Genomic DNA, 23,367 nt, shown 5'->3' with positions numbered 1-23,367 from the left:
ATGGTGGTTGCCACCAGACCATGAAAACCTGCTTTTTGCAACTGTGACTTCCTTGGCACCTGATTGAGGGGTACCAGGAAGAGAAAGTGGGGAGAGAGAAAAAATTATGCTATGTAGCGCCAGCTGTGGTCTAGGTGCTTTACAGATAAGTGTCTGGCCAGTCACCCTGGGCTGAAGAGTTTGCATCTACATTGTTTATTAAAGATGCCTGTTACAAGCTTTTTCTTGGTTTATTTTCCTTATCTTGTGTGTTAGAAGAACTTGGACTATGAGACCTTTACATGTGAGAAAGATAGCCTTAAGGCCCTGGACTCTCACTCAGGGAAACGTGGGCTGTGTGCAGACTGACTGTGGGAGATTGTATAAGTCACTCTGGCACAATTTTCCGTGAAGATATTAACACTTTCTTTCTCCACCCTTTGTCTCGTAAGAAAATAAGAACTGCTATTTACTGGGTCAGGCCATAGGTCCATCTTGCCCAGCTTCTTCGGTCACATGGGGGAAGAAAGCAGATGCTGAAAGGGAGAGTAAACAGGATATAACCAGGGTTTTTTCCACTGTTCCTCTCTATTGCAGCCTTCAGCACTTAAGGTCTAGGCTCAGAGGCTCTACCCCGATCTCCCATGCTCTGTAGCTATGGATGCCTCCTTCCTCTAAGAATGTATCTGATCCCTTTCTGAACCTGGCTAGGCTGTCAGCTGCCACAGCATTTGGTGGCAATGAGTTCCACCTTTTAATTATGCACTGTCTGGGGAACCGCCCCCCCAAACTTCCTTTTGTTAGTTTTAAACTAATACCTGCTAGTTTTCATTTTATGACCCCTAGTTCTTGCACTGCGAGGGGTAGTAAAATAATAAGTTCCTATTTACTTTCTCAGCACCTTTTCATATTTCATAAACCCTTATCTCCCCCCATGTGTCTCTTCTGTCTCATCTGGCTAGATCGGTGGTTCTCAAACTGTTCTGGACTCGAGGGCCGCCTCTGTAACTTTTTGTGAATTGACTGGCACCTGATTTTAAAAACTAATGTAACCCTCCTGCCTGGCACTGGTCAGCCACAACAAGAGCTGGGTTCAAATTTTGAGGTATCCAACAAGTTTTCACCATGGCTCAAACCTACACCCAGAACTCTGGGATCACTAAATTTGGCACTATTTAATGCAACCCACATAAACAAAACCCCCTTCTCAAACAAAAAACACCACAAAACAAAAATCCAAACATAATTATATTTAAACTAATACTTAGCAACATGAAAAACTAGAACACATTTTACAGTAAAAAATATCTGCTACCTTTCGTGTGGGTTGCATTAAATAGTGCTTACCTCTTTGCAGAGGGGCTGTAGGGGTGGGGCATTACCCAGACAGGGACAAGCCTGAATCTGACATATCTCCTTAGCGTCTCTGGTTATTTCCTTACACCTCATGACACCCTTCAAAGGATCTGGCAGCACCCCGGGGTGCCCTGGCACCCTGGTTGAGAATCATTGGTCTAGTTGGTAGAAAACCTTCCCTGCTTTGAACAAGTAAGTATGTACAGCGACTAATATAACTATGTTAGTTGGGGCCAGTAGGCAGTGCCGCTATATTGCCAAAAGCAATTTAAATGTTTTCTATCATTCCTTTGCTAGGCTAACTCATGGAAGATGTTTGAAAACACAGTATACTATCTAAAAATAGCTTTTTAAAAATGTGATTGTATCATTGAACCATACGATGTAAAAGATGCACAGTTAAGCATACCCCGAACTGTTACAAAGAAAATGCAATATATTGCAAAATATTAAGCGTGTGTGTTATATTAGCTGTTGACTTTTTTGGGTTTATTTACCTTTTGTTACTTTATTCAAAACTGCTCTTTAATATTTTTTTTAAAATTAAAATTTATGATTTGGCAAAATATATGTATTGCTTGTACATTGAAGCTGCCCTACACTAAAGAAAGAGTCTAATTAGGATTCTCTGCTGTTGCACATAGGTGTAGCTCCATTCATGCCAACACATCAACAGAGAACCCAACGTCCTCTTCTGAGGTTTGGAAACAATTTTAGGGCCTAGAAGTTGACTGTGTGATATGACTGTGCAAAGAATACAAGATTGGGCCCCTACAGTTCAGCTCTGAGAGTTGCTTTGCTCATTACCCCTGGGTCTAAGAGCTCTAGACTTCATTGTTTTTACTTGGTTATTTTTTTGTTGGAAGATGTGAAGGAAGATCACAGAATCATAGAAAATGAGGGTTGGAAGGGACCTCAGGGGGTCACCTCTACTCCACCCCCCTGATCAAAGCAGGACCAGCCCCAACTAGATCATCCCAGCCAAGGATTTGTCTAGCTGGGTCTTAAAAACCTCCAAGGATGGACAGTCCACCTCTTCGCTGGGTAACCTGTTCCAGTGTTTCACTGCCCTCCTAGTGAAAAAGTTCTTCTAATGCAGGGGTGGGCAAAACGGTGGGTCCAGCCAGCAGCCAGACTCCATTTCCCAGCAGCCCCTGCCTGCGTCGCTGCAGCCAGCTGGGGCATGTGGGCATCGATTGCAGCTCTGCCCCAGCCCCAGATCACTCTGTCACCACGGCAAGATCCCAGCCCCAGAGCAGCTCCCCACCCAGCTGCGTGCCCTGCCAGTGCTGCTGGGGCTGGTCTCCGTGGAAACCCCGGCCCCATACTGCCACATCCCTGCTGTTTCTGGGGGCTCCACGGAAACTGGCTCCAGTGACATGGGCAAGAGCTGCTGGGGAATGGAGTCTGCCGTGGGCCCAGTCTGGCTTGAGGGCCGGACTTTGCCTGCCCCTATTGTAATATCCAACCTAAACTTCCCTCGCTGCAGCTTGAGCCCATTGCTCCTTGTTGTGTCATCTGTCACCGCTGAGAACAGCCCAGCTCCATCGTCTTTTGAACCCCATTTCAGGTAGCTGAAGGCTGCTATTAAATCCCCTCTGTCTCCTCCTTTCTGGACTAAATAAGCCCAGCTCCCTCAGCCTCTCCTCATCAGTTGTGTCCCCCAGTCCTCTCCCCATTTTTGTTGCCCTCCATTGGACTCTCCAATTTGTCCACATCCTTGCTGTAGTGGGGGACCCAAACTGGACACAGTACTCCACGTGGCCTCACCAGTGCAGAATAGAGGGGAATAATCACTTCCCTCGATCTGCTGACAGCACTCCTACCAGTGCAGCCCAGTATGCCGTTAGCCTTCTTTACAAGGGCACACTGGTGGCTCATATCCAGCTTATTTATTGTGCGCTGTAACCCCCAGGTCCTTTTTGTCAGAGCTGCTGCCCAGCCAGTCAGCCCCAGCCTGTACTGGTGCATGGGATTGTTCTGTCCTAAGTGCAGGACTTTGCACTTGTCCTTGTTGAACTTCATGAGACTTCATTTGGTCCAATCCTCCAGTTTGTTGAGGTCTCTCTGATTCCTAGCCCTACCCTCCAGTGTATCTACTCCTCCTCCTCCCTCCCCGCTCCAACCTGCAAACTTGCTGAGGGTGCACCCCGTCCCATCTTTCAGGTCATTGATGAAGATGAATTGCTTTGGTGCAGTTCTCTAGTGAACTTGCCCAAGGAGGATATTGCTGATGCTTTCCTTTTTTTTCCTCCTCAGCTAGTGAATCGGCACTTGTATTCGGGGAGTGCGGACCGGACAGTGAAGTGCTGGTTAGTAGACACTGGGGAGCGAATCCAAACATACAAGGCTCACAAACACAGCGTTAGCACTTTGAAATACCATGCTGGGATCTGTAAGTTGCTTTTCCATTAGTTCCTCAATCCCTCCTCCCCCTCCAATTTTACTTTCCCTTCTATGTATGGATGCTTACCTCTGAGCAAAGGTTAATAACACCATATTTATGAGATGCAAGAGCTTGTGAAATTTTCACTTACTTTTCCTTCTACTTCAGTGCTTGGCAGCAAATTATGACTGCAGAAAATGCTGATATTCAGAAGTGTAGAGGGAAAAGAACTGTAGCACTGTAGATGTCAGAGGGAAAGGAAAGGGCAGGGAAACTGTGGGTCCTCTGCTCTACAGAGATGGTAAACTAGTAATGGAAAGTACAAAGAAGGCAGAACAGCTCAATGCCAACAAAACAAACTGTCCAGACAAGAAGTGAAATGAATATGAGGGAAGACGGGGAAGGACTGCACTTAATTATAAGTCCTTCAGAGAATTTTTGACAAATACGAATGAGTTGAAGTCAACAGGACCTGAAGAAAGTGATGCCAGGTGCAGAAAGAAGTAGCTGAAAAATGTCTCAGAGCCGCACATGCCAAGTCATGGATGACAAAGTGATGTCCCAGAGCCAGGAGAAGAGATACCATCATGCCCATCTCTCCTTTTCTTTAAAAAAAAAAAAAGGAAGGGAAGGTGGGGGAGAAGGAAGATGGAGAAATAACACACCATTCAGCCTGACTATTGCAGCAAATTATAGAACAATCAACATCTGGAGGAAGAAGTGGGGATTACTAGCAGACAACCTGGATTTATTCAGAATAAATCATGCTCAGCCAATTGGATTGTCTTCTTGGACAGGAGCAAGTTAGAGTTTGTTTTCTTTTTTTTATGTCTTTCTTTTTCTTTTTGGTAATACCTTTTATTAGACCACTGGAATAGTTGGGAGAGATGTTAAACAAGCTTTCTGGCACGTGATGCCTTTCCTCCAGTTTGGGGAAAGAAGTAAAGATGACCTTGACTAAATACTAGTTCAGGGCTGTCCAACTTCTGGGCAGCCGGGGGTCACAGACCCAGGCTATAGGGGCTACAGATCTCAGGCCACATGCTGTGTGGGCAGGTAGGCACCTCCCCGGCCGTGAACTGTCCAGCACTACCCTGCCGCTTGCACAGCCTGGGTATCCTGGCTCCCCATTCTCCTGGCTGTCTGCAGTGCAGGCTATCCAGCCCCTTCCTTGTGCCCCCCCTCCCATGACATGCACAAGGCAACCAGCCCCACTCCCTTCTTCCAACCATGTGCACCATGTGGGCAGCTCCCCCTGCCCCGCAGCATGGGCAGCCTCAGCCATGTGTGCAGCACCTGCCCCTCCTCCTCCACAAGCATGCACCACGTGCTTGCAGGACGGGCAGCCCAGCTCCCTTCTTTACTTCTTCAGGCACTCCAGCCCCCTCCTGGCCCCCAGGGCAGGAGCCACTGGGTGTGGGGAGTGTCAACTTGGTAGCATGCTAAGTCCATGAGGGCCACCAGTTGCACAACCCTGCACTGGATAAAACAATGTTTTGGGGTTTTTTAAAACTCCATTATGTTAATGAAAAGAGTTGCTTAAGGAAGTGTGGATGGCAGAGAAATCTGCTGGTGGCAAATGCAAGATACTGCACATTGGAAAGAATTATTTGAACTCAGCATGTGCCGATAATGGTCAAACAATGATTAGCTACCAGGATGCTTGACACACACTGACTGAGTGATTATGATCAGCCTTCAGCCAGCAAAACTGACTTCATAAATCAGGGCTGACACTTTTTTGGATGTATTCAATGTAACTAAGCTCAATGTAATCAAGCCTGGAGGCATTATACTGGCCTAGATACACTACTGGTCTATGGTATCTTCACTGGGAGGTGGAGAGGGCAAAACTCATCTTAATGAGACCATGAGAGAGACTCCAGTCTGAAAACTGCTCTTTCTCTTTAACCCAGAAAGTAAATTGGCCAGCAACTGCCTTATTTGAAGCCCTTGGAACAGAGTGCAAACTCAGATGCCCATCCTGCTACCCAAGCGTCACAAGGTTTTTGCACACTTGGCACTCTCTCCTTTCACCCCTTCTCTGTTTTGGTAGCACTCCACACTCTTCCTGTGACTGTGCAAATGACATTGCTACATTTAGCCAGCTTGGGAGGAACATCTCGTTAGTGTGACTAAGGTGTTCACAAGGTTATTAAAAGCCAAAAGGTGTCAAACTGGGAGTGCTGAAGTGTCCTGTTTTGGGAAGCAGAATGCAAGTGGACATGGAAGAACGCTAGACATTGTTCAACTATTACCAAATCAACTTTTAATCTTTTTAATCAGACACACACTGCCCCAAAGAGTTTACAGCTGTAATAGACAAGTCGGAGACCATAGAGGGGGAAAAAGGGATGGTTTCTTTTACAGCTGCCCAAGATCACATAGAGTAATCCATGACAGAGCTGAGTCCAGGGCTCTTAAATGTCTTTGCAGTGTCATAAGTACTGAACTGCCTTCCTCACTCTACTTTTAAAACTAATAACACTGTAGATTATAAAGACAAGCTCTTCAGTGTAGTTTATCTTTCAGTGTTTATGCTGCTTGATTGTCTCTGACGTTTCTGAGCGTGGGCAGTGAAAATTAAGTTAGTTCTCGCTCTCCTACATGTCAAAGGCTTCAGCATCAAGTTTAAGAACAGTTGCTTCCCTAGGAGTTTAAGCAAAACATTTTTGTTGCTTTTCCTGTTGGTTTTGCAGGTAGGTGGAGTACAGATTTATTTCTACAGAATCGAAATGTCAAATGAAGTTCAGGCCAAGAGTGCCCCTTTTGAAGCTCAATGGTTCAGTAGTTCAACGAAGCATTATAAATCCTGAATGATAGAGGAATATTTGGCAAAGCCGAATTCTGAGAGAGAGAATTAAAATATAATGAAAGTTATAAACTGAAAGCAATTTTTTTTTTAACTGAGTCACTACTGTTTTTTTTTTTTTTTTTGTTAAGTCGGTATTTGGGAGTTCAGTTAACGGTAGCAAATAAAGCAATATGATTTCCATTTACTAGAAAAAAGCCTTGTATCTGGTTCTGTAATACTGTACCTGCTTGAGTGGCTTACGATGGTTGACTAGTATAAGTTTGTCCAGCTGATATCCCATCCAACCACTGATCAACCTGCTCCTACTTCTGTTTCATGGAGGGTATGATTCGGGGTGGAGTATGCCGTAGGGTAAATTTACCAGCTGGATGGAGGATGGGCAGGCTTTTCTGGCCTCCTCTCCTACAGGATTTTAGGACACCGTTTTGTGTCCTGTAACTTCCTCTGTTCCCACTTCCAGAGACAAGTGTGTTCAATAGTTTCAGTTAGACTTGATTTTCCTCTCATGTACATGGTTATAAATAAGAAATAGTGACATTACACTGGTAGAAACATCTGTTGTTAGGAAGGGGAGAATCCATCCCGTCTTTCTCCTCCAGCTGTTTTTCAGGTGTGTACTTAAATCTGTTCTGAATGACCTTTTCTGATTGCACAGAAATGACTAGCCTAAAATGGCAGCCCCTTCTTAGCATCTGGAGAAGTAAGCTGCTGCCTACAAAAGCTTATCTACCTTCGATTTAGTCAGTCCATATGGTGGAAATCTACTCTACCTTAGACCTGACTTCAGACTACAACAGCTATCTACCTCTTTGTCCTAAAATGGCCTCGCTGCCTGTCTCTGTTACAGTGTTTACAGGAAGTGGCGATGCCTGTGCCCGCGCTTTCAATTCCAAGACGGGTGTCCTGCAGAAGATCTTCCGAGGACACAAGTTCATCATAAACTGCATTCAGGTGAGATGGGGACTTTTCTGTATGCTTGTGTGTGTTGGAGGGGAAATGCAACATTTGGATCAATAAATTGCAGTGGAAGCTTCTCCCTATATTACTTGGGAACAGATGTAGCTAGTTACACCTGACAGCAACATCCTTGGACTACTAAGGGATATGGAGAAGTGTCCTACCTGTCCGGCAGCCACAGTAAGGCAGAGTCCTGCTTACAACACCAATGTGTGGAGATTTGCTTTTGTGCTTCTCCTTAGCCTCAGTGGTAGCACATTGTCCATAGCTCAGGAAACCAGACTCTGAAAAGACCTTGATTATGCAAACCCTTTGGCAGTGTGCACTTATTAGTATGCCAGGTGATGATCTTGGACAGTGAAGCAACAGTCCTAGGTTGGTGATAATACCCCAGATCCCTTGTCCCCCAGTTGCAAGCCTGCAAGGTAAGAATGATGTGGTTGTGATGGAAGCCACTGGGGAGTGATGGGCTCATGTAATCTGTAGCATGCAGCGGGGCGCTTATCCATGTTCTTGCTAGCTGCTGCAAGGAGTAAGCTGGTAACTTTACAGTAGACTTTCAAGATACAGGGACTGAGATCCCTTGTGTTCCCAGCCCTGTTCATCGCTTTGTACACTCGCGCTTATAACATGCTGGTTGTACTGTATGCAGGACACAGCTCTGCGATAGATTTTTCCCTGAAGACATATAAATCATAGGCTTTGTGTTTGTATCTCTTAATGCCGATGTGAAAGAAATGTAAGGACTGGGATAGACACACATGGCCTAAGGAGGGCAAGATGGAGAGAGAAAGGGAGGAATGATAGAGGTTTTGCTAATTAAGGCTTTCACTGGTGAAATGTTCAGAGGGGAAAGAAGTGGCTCGTTACAAAACCCACGCTGTACTTTTAGGAGAATTGCAGGCCAAGTTATACAAGTTTTCAAAGAGAGAGATTTTTATAAGGGAAGTTGTACAGCTTGCTGATTGCAAGGGGAGAGGAGGAAAGTCCTGTAGTCTTGGAGGCACCAAAACATTCAGGTCATCAATGACAAGCTACCCTTCATTCTCCAAGGCAGGCTTGGAGCTCTGCTAGAGCGCCATTGAAATGTGACAGCCCAGTTCTGCACTGCCCAGCACCGAGTATCATAGAAACGACAGCATTGCTCACGTACTGCTGTGCATGGTGGGTGCAGAAGCATGAGTAAGTGGAGCACCCTGATCTGGAGCACACTGGTTTGTGAGCTGGTGTGAATGGTGACAGAAGGAGCCAGACAGTGGGGAATCGGGCTTTACTGTGAAGGACTAACTCTGCTATTTGATCCCAAGCTGCTGTGTTGTTGTTGTGGTGCTGCTGAGATGTCCAGTTGGGGATTAAGTGTGACCTATTGTTCCAGATTCACAATGAGTTATTATACACAGCTTCCCACGATGGCACGCTAAGGATCTGGGACATACGAGGAATCTGCAAGCGGAACAAGAGGCGGCTGAAGAAGGAGAGGTCTGTCCAGGTCAGGAGTTCCCAGAAGGGCAGTCTGTCACGCCTCTTCAACAACAAAGTTGGCTGCATGGTGCAGCAGGAGAATGGAGAGTGCGAGGCCATTGAGCTGGTGTGACTGCCTGTCTGGCCATGACCAAAGCTGACATATTTCCTTCCTATGCCACTGGGTGCAGATGAGCCAGACCTTGGAAAGGGGGTGGGGGTGGGAGATGAACTCGCCTGCTGTGGTCTGGCAGGAGCTCAGCTTTTGTGACTGTGAAGCAGACTCTGCTCAGGCTGCCTCTTACTGATGACTCGCAGCACCTCTCTGTATCTCAGCGCAAACTAAAACAGCCTGAATGACTGGCCGGCCCTGGGACAGCACTGGGGTTGGGAGCCATTGCTGAGCAGGGCCCAGGTTATCCATCTTCCCCCATATTTTGAGTGTGGTTATGACTTGTATTTGCCTGCTTTCAATTCCAGTTCCACCCCACTGCAGCCTGACATTGCTACATGTTAAGAGAGATGCTGCAAGGCAGTGAGCAGATAGATTTTCTCCTCCTGTCTCGGCTGCTTGTTCTCCTGCGCCACTGCTCAGCCGAATGTCTAAGTGAAAGCTGCCTTGCAGACAGCTCTGAATTTAATTTTCTCAGCTAGCTTTGGGATTCATCCTGCTGTGACTCAAGCAAAGATAGCGTGGCTGAGGCCCAGAGCAGCATTCATCCCTCTCAGGGGCTTTAACTTGAAGAACTGAGAAGGGGGCTTTTAAAAAGCAGCCAGCCAGCCACTAACTGGCATCTAAGGCCTAATTTTGAATCAGACCTGAACATCTTCAGAAACACGGCAAATTACCCTGTTCCCAGTAAGCCAAGAGATTCAACTGGGCCGTTACTTTTAAGCATCCCAACACCCTTCACAGGGCAGCAGCAGGGGCCTCCACTTTCTGCCGTGCTAGGAGGAGTGGTGTGCTACTAGCATCTCCCCACCTCCACACAGCTCTGGAGGGATGCAGAACAACATTGGCTTCCATGGGGGACCTTGTCCCTGCTTTGTGGGAGGTGGAAAGAGAGGTTTTATGGCAAGACTTTGTTCCCAGTGTGAAATAGTGGGGATTTGAGCAAATGCAGCCCACCAGCACGTGTGCATGGGACCATATCCGTTTCTTCTGTTAGGCCTGGGTCACTATCTCCTTCCAAAGCCCTCACATCTCTCAGAAGTGCTGCATGTGCCAGGACTCAGGCTGCAGGAATGGGAATCAGGGTGCAGGCATATGAGTAATTTACCATGGAGCAAAACCGGGCAGGGATTTATTGCACATCAGCTGAGTTGCAGTAGGCATCCACATGCACCATGTTCTTACACCGTGATAAAGGGAAGTTAAACCATGGTAACTTTCATCCCCCCTTTCATCCAAGACAAAAACTGCAGGGGCTTTGCTTCCACACACCACAGGGTAAGCACTTGCTTGTGAGCAGTTACTGCAGAGTAGCTGAAGCTGAAGCCCTGCTCTTTTCTACGCTGTGATAAGTTGTTCCTATGTGGATACCCCTGGGCAGTATCCTAGGACCAGTAGTGTCTTTAGGCTTGGCTAAGCACTTACCTAGGGGTGCTTCTCTCAGGCTTTTCCAGATTTGTCCTTCCTGATAACCACTGAGCCATGAATATACAAGTGTCCTTATTGTTGCAGATATAACACACTCTGTAGAATCAGTGAAATGACTAGTTAGCCGTGTGTGTTTTATTTTTGTGGCTTTATTTATTCCGTCCTGTGGCAAGATTAAAATGCTGTAATACTTTTTTATGATTGAGTAATAAACACGTGGCATCTACAGATAACCGAATCTTTAGTTGGTGATTCCTTACTTCTCAGGTTTGCGGCAAGTAGCAGTCAGAAAAGGATGGGGGCAGGAAGAGGAAACACATGAATGTAAATGTTGAGACCGTTTCCCTCCTCAGATGGGCTGGACTTGAGTCAATCTCAGGAGATATCCTGCTTCCTATAGCACTTTGGCTGCCAAAATCCAGATTCTTCAATCAGCTGAGAGGGGAGGGATTTGAGCAACTAATGTGCAACACAGCCTAGAGGAAAGGTTTGCTGTGCTGGGAGCCAGGACATTAAGGCTTCACTCCTCCCACTCACTGTTGCTCTGCCTGAATGTTTCTGTGTACTTCAAATTGCATATTACTGAGTAAGGCATCATTTTACTTCCTACAAGGCAGGGAATATTTCTTCCCTTTGTCCAGCTAAGGTAACAACTTCTGAAAAGCTGGTAATCAGAACTGATGACAGATCGGAATTACATTAAAAGCAAAGTAGCTGTGTAACTACATGTACTTGCCTCCCACCTGTAACCACCCCCCATCCAGCAAAAACCACCACCTGCTGTCTAGCAAAGGTTGAATAAACACTACCACAACCAGTGTCAGAACGGCTAATTCACAGGAAAGACAACAGCCTGTTACTGTTATCAATTATTCCTCCAGAAGAGGATCTGTACTATGGATCTGGAAGAAGAGAAAGTACATGATTATGCAATTTAATGGCTGCTGTAGTCAAATATATTTGAGCAGGCTGCCAAAGCCCTTGTGCTTAGCTACAGAATAGGGAAAGTCCATCATTGTGCAATGAGACCCGGCATATCTTGGAGACCTTGTTATACTTGGTCCTGCTGTGAAAGGCTTTGCTGACTCCTATCTGTAATTCTTTACCTCCAGTGGATGGAAATACTGTAACTCTGTTGGCTGGGACAGGAGTTTGTATGTTAAATTCCTGCTTAGAAAGGTAAGACCAACACTTCTTCCACTGTAAATCTCTGTCTTGGCATCAAAGAGCTACCAACTGGTCCTGTAGGAAGTACTTACACCACAGTGGTTCTCTCCTGTTGAAGGAACAGTTAGTTTTTATCCAATTATGGCCTGTAAGCTCAGTGTTGAATACTGGGAGATCAGCTGAATAATTAGTACCATATTTTCTTGCATGCAACACCTCTGAACACACATGTTGTTTCTGGAAGGAAGAATATTTGGGGGGGAAATGAAGTTTTGGGGTCCCCCCAGAGTCATAGCTGAAATCTGACATAAAATAAGTCCTCCTGGGAACATAGTGTCCAAGAAGTGTAGTTTTCCAGGAGACAGTCTGATGAGGCAGCAAACAGCAGAACTTCCTGGCGTGATAAACCATCTTTTGGGATGCCACATTTCTTGGACCCTCTGTTTTCAGGAGGACTTGCTCCTGACCCTTGCAAGGGCAGTAACAAGGCTGTTAGTACTGTACTATAAGTAGTGCTTTATAAATTCCTATAAATAAACTTGTTTCCACATCACAAAGCTCAAGATACTACCAGTGCCTCACTTGCTGCTTCAGGCACAAGCTACAGTGCTCAGCCAATAGCTGGGATCATTTGATCTCAGTAGTATCCCTGCCCAGAGCAGGGGGGTTGGACTTGATGATCTTTCGAGGTCCGTCCCAGCCCTTAATTTCTATGATTTCCTATGAGTCCTATGGTTAACACAGGATGCTGTCTCTTCAGCTGAGCGAGACAAGTGGCAGCCATCTGGGTAGCTGCATGGCAAGCACAGCGTCTCAAGGCTTGCTTCTTTACTGGGGAAAAAACTGCTTCCCCACTTCATACACATGCCCCAATTTTGGGAGGCTGATTTTTTTGGGCAAAGGTGAGTATTGTATGCAAGATGATACGGTAGATGTCTTGTGATCAGAGAGGGTTGATTCTTCTGAAGATCAGGGTGTTCTTATACCGATGCTCAAAGTTTTAACCTAAATTCCTTGCACGTTACCTTGACTAGATGCAGCCTGGTCCATAACAGCTGTACATGCCCAAGATGAAAATCACTCTCATCAGAAGTAGATGAATGAGTCACTTAAATAGTGCTGCTTTCCTGTTTCTCATCAACTCAAATATCCTTAAATGTGCAGCTGAAATGACGCCCCCAATTTTTTTCCAGACGGTATTCTTGCTCTGCTGCTCACTTTAATTATAGATATTCACAATTTGCCACACGGGCTTGTTTTGATTAGTTACATAATTGGAGGAATTGTTGTTCACTTGACAACAAACTGACATAAAATAATCGATTTTTGAATTCCCACATAACAAGCATTCAGGTTTAAAGTGCATTATTAGCATTATTTTACAGTTGCATTAGCAAAGCTTTAATCCTTAAGGAAAGCACAAGCAGCAGGAGAAGAACCGAGTTCAATCAAAACTGCAATGCACACTCATAACTGCCCGGTTAGTTTTTCCCACTCTATTGATTCTGCTTTACTTTAGCTGATAAACCATATCTCCTACTTCTCAGTACCTTTCTCAGGAAAGGATGTTACATTCTGTATCTAATGCTAAATTGGTATTAACCTTTCAAATAATGAGAACCCTCAGCTCCCATTGGCTTCAATAAGAACTGAGGGTGCTGGGTACCTCGCAGAGCTGAGCCCTGAAATCTTGTAAGTTCAAACTTCTTCTTTGTCCTCCCAGAGAGGCTGTATAGAACAAGGATATTATCTGTTATCTGCTTGTTTCCAGCTTAAGGGTTGGGTTGACCTTTTCTGTATACTGGTTTCATTTTGGCCAGAACCTGGGTGACTTTTGAGATGTGAGCTGTGTTCTTGAGAGCCAAATCCAGTGTGCCGTATTTTCTCATGCACAATATGCACCTTTTCCAAAAAAGCAGCTGCTGGAAATTGTAGTGCAGATTATATGTGAGAAATACAGTAAAAAGCAGCTTCTGCCATTTACTAGGCAAAAACAGAAGTAAAATCTGTAGACACAGGGTGCAGAACAATGATCAGACTCAACTCTGGCTGCTGCTGCTGCTGCTGCTACTCAGTTATTGTAAGGAATGATTTCTTTATTCTGCCTTTCAGAAACAAGGTGCCTACATTATTCCAGGGTGTGTTATATGCAAGAAAATATATTTTACTCTTGCAGTGTTTGTTTTCTGGCTGTGCACGAAGAATGATATCAAAGTATCAAGTCCATGCACGATGCCCTGCTACGTGGTGATCCAAGTTTGTTAGAAATGACGTATTAACTACATCGATACCCCTTATTCTGCAACTTGATGGTTGTCACACTTATGGCCTGCTGATATTTCCATCTTACTTGCCTTAAGATGGTGCTGTGTTCCTTCTCTAGAGCCAATGAGATTTCCAGTGGAATTGCAGGGTATAAGGATTCAGTTTGTTCCAGTTAAAAGCAGGCCTCTGAATGGAGTGTAAATAGTTTGCTAAGGTGAGTTTTGGAGCAACATGATCTGGGCTTAAATAGAAAGGAATACTAGTGACACCAGCCACTGCCCTCATGATCCCCCCCTCCCCGGTCCATTATGTTCTTCCTAAAAACAGTGCCATTCAGACAAACCAGGGACCCAATAGACAGGATTTGAGCTCCCTCTACTGAGAGGATAAAGTTACTGAAAATATCTTCCCATAGTTTTCTCACTGCCAAACAGAAATGCCTGCCAGAAATGGACCTTCTTTTAACATTTGTGTCTGGAGGCCTTCAAAGCTCAGGACGGAGGCTAACTGCATCAGAGTGCTCTGCAGAGAATTGCTGGCAGCAAACCACGGAGTGGGGTGACCTTCCCCATGCTCTGTTCCTTCTTAGCTTAGTACCAAAAGTAAACATTTGTTAAGTGAAAGAGCAGATTGGACTCACCTGCCTTCCTCCCTGAACAGCCCAGTGCCACCTTGAGCACTTGAGTGATTGTGAATTTGATTTATTAATTGAAAAATGTGTGCCTCTCTCGTGCCCTGTAACTATTCAATGTGTTTGAGTCAATCCAGTCAAAACGGGGCCAAGACCCTACCAACTGCCTCCAACTATGTTTTTAAAAAAAGGTACAGAAAAATCCCAATATAAGCAATGGAACAAATTTTTATTGGTTGCTTACGCAATGTCTGACATAAAGAATGACAAGGAAAGGCATCAAATCCATGCAGAACTGATTTATAAATGATGTTTGGGAAACAGTATTTTAAGGAGAAAAAGGTGAAATGGTCAGCTCTATAAAAGGTATGCACTTGGTTTCCAATTCGCAAAATTGGGTTTTTTTAAAAGCTGGTGTTGCAAAATGGTGAAAAATATTTCTTTGCTGTATAAAGTAAAGGAACTAATTGCACACCTATAGAAATATATATTAAGCTTCTATTAAACTTTTTTTGAAAATATGTTTCCATTATGCTGCTCTTTGACAATATATTATAACAAATGAAAAAAATGCATTTTTATAGATTAGCCATAATTTAAAAGAAGATCACTTTTCATTTAATTGTATTTAAGGCTTTGGCAAAAATAAGCCAAGGATGAATTTAACATCTGAAACTTAAGAATCCGAAATGTATGTCTGTTATGTTGCCAAAGCATATCTATAACTGAACTGCGGGTAATGAGTCCTATGGCTGTGGTATTTGGATGTAAGATAAGTATTTGGCAATGATAGATCCTTCCTCTTCCAGAGTTAAATCCAGATAATCTTCTTCATGTTCTGGAATATCCTCTAAAATTTCATTGACTGCATCTACTTCCATGTCTTCATCTGTTGATGAACTAGAAGTACCTACATATAAAAACACAGAAGTTTTGCCAATTCTCTCATCTGAAAAAGCTTAATTCCCACAAAGCTGATTTCCCAGTTCTGCTGTTTTACATATGCTACTCACTGTTCTTTGAAGTGCAGCAGATGCTGTTTGGGGTGAGACATACCCAAAGAAAAGTCCTTAAAGTCCTTAATTGGATAATTATAATCATCAGAGGCTAGTTTTTAATCAACTCAACTGTTCTGATGGGGAAGAGGGATGAAGAGACCATGTCAGGTACTCCCCCTTCTTTGCAGTTAGTGACATTTCTAGTCTTGTTTCCTGACTATATATAGACAAGGAGAACATCTTAATTGGGATCTGCTATTTTTCAAATACTTCAGTGACCACTGCACATGAAATAATTTCCAAAGTTTTATTCAGGACATGGGATCTCATAATGCTTGGTACTGTACAAACACAGAACAAACCATAGCCCTTGCACTGAAGAATTGAACCTACTTTAAGACAAGACATGCGGGGAAAGAAGGACAGAAATGGGGACAGGGCTAAGAATAGGTTTGTACCCTGGGTAGCTATGTGAACAGATTGATGCGTGTGAGATTGCTTATGGAAGCAGGTTAGCAAATAGAGATAAGCCAAAAACTACCCAACTCAGCCTCAGCTGGGAGTTTCCAGAAGGCACAACAGGAAAGAGGTCTCAAGAAAAAGCAGTTTCTTCAAAAACGTGGGAGAGTAGTTCTATCTAAAAGGGTTGGTGTGGGAGGATGAAATAGCGAAGGACAGAGACTGGCAGCTAGAGGGAGAGGTGAGGAGAGGAGATTCTCTTTTGCTGGGTCAAAGAAAGACACAGCTGCTTCTATGCATAAGCTGTTGCATATAACAAGTTACCACCTTGAACTAGCATTACAGCAGGTGCAACACAAATAGCAACTTTTTGTTCCTTACAAATACCCCAGCAATACAGACTTGCCTCTTCCCAGCATGTGTTTCTGATGGTTAGCCCTTAAATCAGGCACAGGCAAACAGGTACAACCTTTAAGCAGCTATTTTACAAGCAGCAACTCTAGACTGCATCTCTTATGTGCGCATAACTGGCAAGTTCTGTTTTTCATCCTTATTTTGACTATACTACTGCAGTTCAAAGCCTGCTCCCAGCCACATATCCAGCAGATATCTATGATATTGGAAAACTGAGCAATTCTTGTGATATTTAAGGTAATCATTGCCCAACAATTGTTGCCTGACCAACAACTTTTTTTCTAAGTGTCTCTCATGTGAAGCAATTCTTACCTGCGGACTCTGTAGGAGACTCTTTGGATGAAGTTGATTCTTCTGAAGGAGTGGTTGCTTCTGACGGCAGCTGCAACTTGGTAGGGAGAACTCCTCCGTTATGGGCTAGTGTTTGGGCAGCCAATTGAATGTTGCCTTGAAAGACTTTTAGAGCTTCCTCAGCTGGTTCCCGCTCAAAACCCATGTACACCAACTAGCCAAGAAACAATTAAACTGTAAGTCTGAGAGACTGATTTACAACTAAAATCTATAGGTCTGCACCACAAGCAGTAATGGGCATCTACAGGAATGTGACTGACTGACCTCAGGACCAGCCATCCCTTTACAGTTAAGTGTGACAGCAGTACTAAGGAAACCTGTAGTAGGTTTCTGACATGGGGCTGGGGTCCTGAAAACTGCAGAGTTGTTGCATGGGAGCTCAGGGCTGAGAATGTAGAGCAAAAACAGGGCTTTTGGATGACTGGGCTAAGCAGATAAAGCATTTAATTTAAATAGGAAATCTGAAACCTATCAATTTGAACATGCCTGTTTATTTCCTCACTTATGAATTCTATGAAGCACTGTCTATCTTTTCTCCTCTATCTTTGCAATGAATTGGGGGAGATGCCTCTGCTGCTGATATTGCCCTTATTACGGAATAGCACCAAAGCAAGGCAGTTACAACAGGGAGAAAGGTAGGTATTTTGGCTCCTCCCCACAAATATTATGTTCAGTATTTGCAGTCTTGTTTTCATCCCTGGTTCAAAACATCATGACAAAACAGAATTTTATCTTCCTCTGAATATGCAATGCTGGCAAGATGCCAACACCTTAATCAGCAACAGGCACGCACCAGAACTTTACTGCGTATGGCTTCTTTCCCCTTAAGTGACAAAGATCAGTGGGGAGTACAATACCTGCAAAGCATTGCAAAAGATCTAACATGGCTGTTTAACTGGCTAATGTGATGAAATGGCATTTTTGGTATTAACATGGTCTACTTTTTCAAAATCAAGCCTACAATCTCAGGTTTCTTAAAGTAAAACTTACCTGATCAATACTTTCTTTAGGAACCTGAAACTGGTTCAATGTCACAGGATTGTTGTTATCATTTTCCAAGAATAACTCAGGATTACTAAGAAGAATCTAAATAGACAGGGGTACATAAGTAATACAGCTGTGTCATTCCTCCATGCAGACACACATTTATAATTAGAGGCTGGGAAAAGTTCTATTAAGTTCATGAACTAAGGTTCCTTCTAGACTTTCCAAAGATTAAGTGTACTAAAAAGCTGAAAGGTCAGAGCACACCTTCTTGTAAAAGCAGAGCAATTAAAAAGGTAATTGTGTATACCAGAAGAGAGATCATTACTATTTTGATAGATCAGTGATCCTCAAACAGGATGCTGCAGCACTCTATGGTGCCTTGAGATTGTTTCAAGGGCACCGCAGCATGCCGCAAAATACTGGCACTGTTAATTATGCAAACATGATTCACAAGATAAATCTAGAAATTTCAAACAGGAATCCACAGGTTAAATAACTCTGACCTGTTGTAGTCCGAGTTCTTTGAAACAGAATAATTGCTCTATTTTCATAGTTTAAAAAAAGAAAAGTGGAAACTAAGACCTAATGTTTTCCAAAAAGTGCCTCAAGCCTAAAAAGGCTGAGAACCACTGTGGTAGGTGTATATATATTTGGTTTCTCTGTCACTTCTTTTGAGCCACAAATCGTCTCTGAGGAGAAAGAGAGCAAGATTTCCTACCAAGTTGTGCTGCTGTCCTGCCTTAAAACACTTATGCTGTATCATGAGATGTGGATGATGCTTTAAGGGTGGTGACTGAAAAGGCCTAAAAGAGCTCAATGTTGGAAACTTGGGCTGATTTGTGAACCTGAATTTCTCTTCTCTTAATGTGATCCATTACAGCCTCCTTGTATTGTTGTAATTCATCTCTCCTGGATGCCTACACACTCAAAATACTAGTAGACAACTGGCCAAATAAACTTGGTGTAATTTTGCTAAGTTCTAGTGTTCATACTTTATTTTTAGTCTCTCCATGTAGAATGAGAGAAAAGTGGTGCTAGAAGGAACCTCAGGAAGTCAGATCCATCATTCTGGTCTGTCCTAAAATCCTTTTGCTGCTCTTCTGAGATCCATCTTGGACAGTCTTCTCTCCGTGGCCATGAGTGAGAGTTAATATGCTGTTCTAACTTATCTATAGGAAACTATATCTAAATGTGTTTTAGCTTTTATGTCAATATGGGAAATACAAATATTCATCTGTTAGAAAGAGAATGACATACTAGTGCAGGGGGCAAAACAGCAGATAGCCAGACTCCACTTATAAGTAGCCCCTGCCCCAAGCTGTCATGGTCCTGCTGGTCCCAGGGTTTCTAGGGAGACTGGCCAGGAACAGTGCAAGCAGGGCATGCAGTTAGGTGGGGAGCTGCTCTGGGTCCAGGATCTTGTGGTGGTGACATCGTAGGGTGGGGGCAGAGCCACAATCTGCTCTCTGCACACCCCTGCCTGCAGAACCCATGCTTGTTGCAGGGATGTACAGGAAGATCATGGCTCTGCCCCAGCCCCACCCACCCATTCTCACGCCCAGTCACAGCCCCATCCCAGCCACCTGGCCACATGCCCTTCCTGTGTGGGTCCTGCCCCTGGCAGTGGATGTGGGGTGGATGGGCTGAGATCCCCAGGCAGCAGGGCTGGGTCTGGCAGCGGCAGCCAGGAGCTGCCACCACAGGGGCTGCTGGAAAATGGAGTCTGCCATGGGTCCTATCCAGCCTGTGGACTCCACTTTGCCTACCCCTGCACTAGTGGGATCAGCAGAGAGGAAACAAGCTAGCCCAACTTGTCACTTCATGATTTTAAAATCTGACCCTCTGTTAACTGTCTGTTCATTTTTAGGTAGCATTTAAGTGGGTGGCTGTTATTTATAATATCTTAAATAGCTTGGAACGCACATACTTGAAACGTCTCCTGATGGGATACTCTAATAGAAATACTCAGGTTGGAAGCCTTTCCTAAGAAACTTGGAGGTTTTCATTCCCTGCTAGATCCTGAACAACAAGAATTTGTTAATTTTCAGGGCTTACTTGGAACGAAAGATGGATAAAGTCTGGTATGTTAGGGGGAAGAGTGGTTTGTATATTTTAATCTTGGATTAATTTTTGATACAGTGAAACTAGCCTCCTGATTCTGGACTTTTTTTGTACTTCTTTTATTTTATAAATATTGTTAAATTGCCCAGAATGATTGTGCATATATGATAAAATACTAAAGTGTTGCCCTTTTACCAGTTTAGGGAGTACTAGTTTAATCCTGTAGGAAGCTAAAAATAACAAAGTCTGAAAAATCACACAGGCTTGCCAGGCTGATTTTTATCACTTTGTATGGATAAAGTTCATTGGACCAGTTTTGGAGGTCATTTACCTGGAAAGCATTATCCAAATTTCCACTTGCTTGATGAAGAGCCTTTTGAGCAGCTCGCTCTGAATAGCCCATGTTTTTCAAAGTATTTATGTCCTCCTGTCGCTGCCGCCTCTTGGTTCTTTCCTCTGTCCTTATTTGTGCCTTCATCTATAAAAGCAGAGTCATTAAAAAGCTAACTGTATAAAAGAGTTACTCTACCGGAGGATTACAAGATCATAGGAAAGTAGGGACCTCATGAAGTCATCTAGTCCAGCCCTATGCTCAAGGCAGGATCATCTCTAGCTAGACCATTCCACTGATGGATCACTACTACTCTGGTATTTACTTTGATTTCTCCTGGGGGTAATAGTAGGAAAGTTTCCTCTGAGCTGCTGAAAAATCTCCAGCATCTACAGTAATCATTAAGGTGGGATTTTTTTCAGGATCAGGCCCTTGTTTATTAAGCTCACAGTGGTCCTAGTCTAGTAAGTATTAGATCAGATTTTATAGATGGATATGCTGCAAGTGGTCAAGTGACTTGCCTAACTTTGGACAAGGTGAGTAACTCCGAAATCTTTTATTAGACCAAGTCAAATAGTTGGAAATTTTTTTTTCTTTGCAAGCTTTCAGGTACAATTACCCTTCATCTGGCAGAGGAAGCATCTGCAGATGGTCTTCCTGGATGGAATAGTAAAGCAGCCAGAGGCCAGTATGTATGCAAGAAAACCCATCAGTTAAAATATAAATTGAGGTGGTCAGTAGGTGAGAGTCAAGTGGCCTTAGACCAACACTGCTATAACCCATACCAGGGGTCGGCAACATGGCACGCAAGGCCATTTTCCTTGGCACGTGTCGAGGCTGGGAAGGTAGCAGCTGTTTGCAGCCTCCCAGCTACAGCTAGCCCCATCTATGGGTAGCTGCTGCCACCCAGGAGCTTGGGCTGCTCCCAGCAGGCAGCTGGGATGCTGCAAGCCCTAATGGGAATAGCCCGAGCTCTGTGGCTATCAGCAGCTACCCAGAGGTGGGGCCAGCTGCAGCCAGGAGGCTACAAACAGCTGCTGCCTGCCTGGCCCCAACAGGCGCAGTGCCAGCACCTGCTGCCTCCCCCAGGGCCAGGAGACAGCTGGGGCCAGGCCAGGGTGGGAGGGCAGCAGCTGTTTGTAGCCTCCAGGCTGCAGCCAGCCCTGGCTCTAGGTAGTTTCTGATAGCCACAGAGCCCAGGCTGTTCCCATAGAAGCCCTGCTGCAAGCAGCCCAGGCTCTGTAGCTGTTAGCAGCTACCCAGAACCTGAACCAGCTGCAAACATCTGCTGCCTCTCTGCCCTGGCCCCGGACAGGCAGCACATACTGGTGATGCTCCCCTCACTGCTTCTGCAAAGCAGCTTTGGAACCTGGCATGGCAGGCACAGCGGGGGGGGGTGCAGACAGCTGCCTGCTCCCAACTCCTTGCTGCTCTGCCACACTTCCCCTGCAGGCAGGGGCAGCAGCGAAGGGCACAACACTGTGTGCTGCCCACACTGCTCCTGTGCACACAGGGGAAGTGTGGCAGGGCAGTAAGGAGCTGGCAGTTTTCTGTGCCCCCTGCTGTGTCCTGCCACACCGGGTTCCAACGCTGCTTTGCAGAAGCGGCGAGGTCAGCACACTGGAGAACACTGCCAGTAAGTGCTGCCTCCCCAGAGCCTGGGGCTGGGTCTGGAAGGCAGCTGGGGCTGGAGCCGGGGTGGGGATGCAGCAGATGTTTGCAGCTGGCCCAGGTTCTGGGTACCTGCTGAGAGCCACAGAGCCCAAGCTGGGGGGCAAGGGCACAAACAGGGCATCCTGCCATGTACCCCATGCCCTCATCTTGTTATTCTGGCTTGCCAGCACTCCTGTACTTTCAGAGGTACATATTGTGGGTTTTTTTGATGCTGGCCAAAAAACGTTGCCTACCCCTGACCAATACCCTTGCCTGAAGTTAGACAGTCATTGTCAAAATCAGGAATACAACCAAGGAGCACAACATCTCCTCATGTGCCTCTGCAGTAAAGTTTCTGTTCTTTGGGCCTTGCAGCCCTGTGCAAGGTGGGACAGACCTTGCTTCCTGGGGATGCATTTCACACATGCAACCATCTAGGGCAAACTGTTTAAAAACAATACTGAGACTAACATGAGGATGATGAAAGCCTTGGTTCTGCATTACGCTTCATACTCAAGGCATGTCATCACTGAGCAGAAGCACTCACACAAACATTGTCTCGTTTAATTCTTTTCCCTGCACCATACCTCTCTTCTATTGCTGATAAGATTGGCAGCATGAGCCACGTCGCCATAGCTAGCTCGCAGACCAAGGCGAGCTTCCTGAGGAGAGAATCCCAGGAGTAACAGATCATTGACTTTTTCAGGATCTATGAAGAGCTCTTGAAACAAATCAGATGCCTGTACACAGAGAGAACACAGCAAATCAGTAAACGCTGTCACTTGCATACAAATTGCAGTCCCTTCTCAGCTACCCAGAGCAGCCACAGACCAGGGCTGGAGAAGAGGAAGAACACGAGAAAGGCACATATGTACCCTATTTTTGGAAAAAAGCTTTTCTTACATGATCACAGAGAGCCTCCTGCTCACTGCAATGACTTACCTTCTGCAGATATTCAGCAGCATCTTTTTCTTTACCATTGTGAAAGTATCCTATTCCCTGGAGAAGGTAAAGCCTTAGAAATAACACCTTCTCACTGCCATGACTTCCCTAAGGAATTGAACAAACAAACAAAAAAAAGGTTAGTGTACAACAGAGCTTCAGTCCACTGGCTGGTAATCACCCCAGGTATGCTACATATTTATTTACATGGGGTCATGGCAGTATGTGGCATTTGAAAAGGGAGGTGAAAAAGCTTCCATCAAAGAAGATCACGCATGTACATGTACACTGCTGTTAGATCCACATGAGTGTCATATATCTTGACTTCAAAAAAGCCTCTGATTTGGTATCCCATGATCACCTCTTGGCCAAACTGGCCAATTGTGGCCTTGGGTCCACCATGGTCCGCTGCCTGGGGCACTGGCTCCGTGGTCGGACCCAGAGGGTAGTAATTGACAGGAGTCACTCGTCATGGCGTCCTGTGAACAGTAGGGTCCCCCAAGGCTCTGTCCGTGGACCCATATTGTTCAACATCTTCATTAACAATGTGGACA

At 44.9% G+C, this 23,367-nt stretch overlaps 2 protein-coding genes across 8 annotated transcripts in view; one reads left to right on the top strand and one right to left on the bottom strand.

The window, feature by feature from the left end:
* WDR86 (WD repeat domain 86) overlaps positions 1–10,788 on the top strand; it is a 29,251-nt gene extending 18,463 nt beyond the window's left edge. The window contains exons 5-7 of one of the 2 annotated variants that reach the window (XM_019530303.1): positions 3,595–3,730; positions 7,384–7,487; positions 8,869–10,788. In XM_019530303.1, coding sequence (XP_019385848.1) covers positions 3,595–3,730; positions 7,384–7,487; positions 8,869–9,087 — 459 coding nt within the window. In that variant the 3' untranslated portion in view covers positions 9,088–10,788. The remainder of the gene's footprint in view (positions 1–3,594; positions 3,731–7,383; positions 7,488–8,868) is intronic. The other variant, XM_019530312.1, reaches the window with a different exon arrangement.
* A 4,039-nt stretch (positions 10,789–14,827) lies between these two features.
* The window catches only part of NUB1 (negative regulator of ubiquitin like proteins 1), a 28,834-nt gene continuing 20,294 nt past the window's right edge, over positions 14,828–23,367 (bottom strand). For all 6 annotated transcript variants that reach the window (XM_019530291.1, XM_019530266.1, XM_019530282.1 and 3 more), the window contains 6 exons: positions 22,814–22,921; positions 22,459–22,611; positions 20,219–20,365; positions 17,830–17,925; positions 16,801–16,993; positions 14,828–15,527 (listed from right to left, as the gene is read on the bottom strand). In XM_019530291.1, the coding sequence (XP_019385836.1) occupies positions 15,364–15,527; positions 16,801–16,993; positions 17,830–17,925; positions 20,219–20,365; positions 22,459–22,611; positions 22,814–22,921 (861 nt within the window). In that variant the 3' untranslated portion in view covers positions 14,828–15,363. The remainder of the gene's footprint in view (positions 15,528–16,800; positions 16,994–17,829; positions 17,926–20,218; positions 20,366–22,458; positions 22,612–22,813; positions 22,922–23,367) is intronic.

The sequence above is a fragment of the Crocodylus porosus genome, unplaced genomic scaffold (genome assembly GCF_001723895.1).
Source record: "Crocodylus porosus isolate Cpor-Errol unplaced genomic scaffold, CroPor_comp1, whole genome shotgun sequence".
Lineage (NCBI taxonomy): Eukaryota > Metazoa > Chordata > Crocodylia > Crocodylidae > Crocodylus > Crocodylus porosus.
Note: the sequence above shows the minus strand (reverse complement) of the source record. Positions and strands in the feature narration are given on the sequence as shown.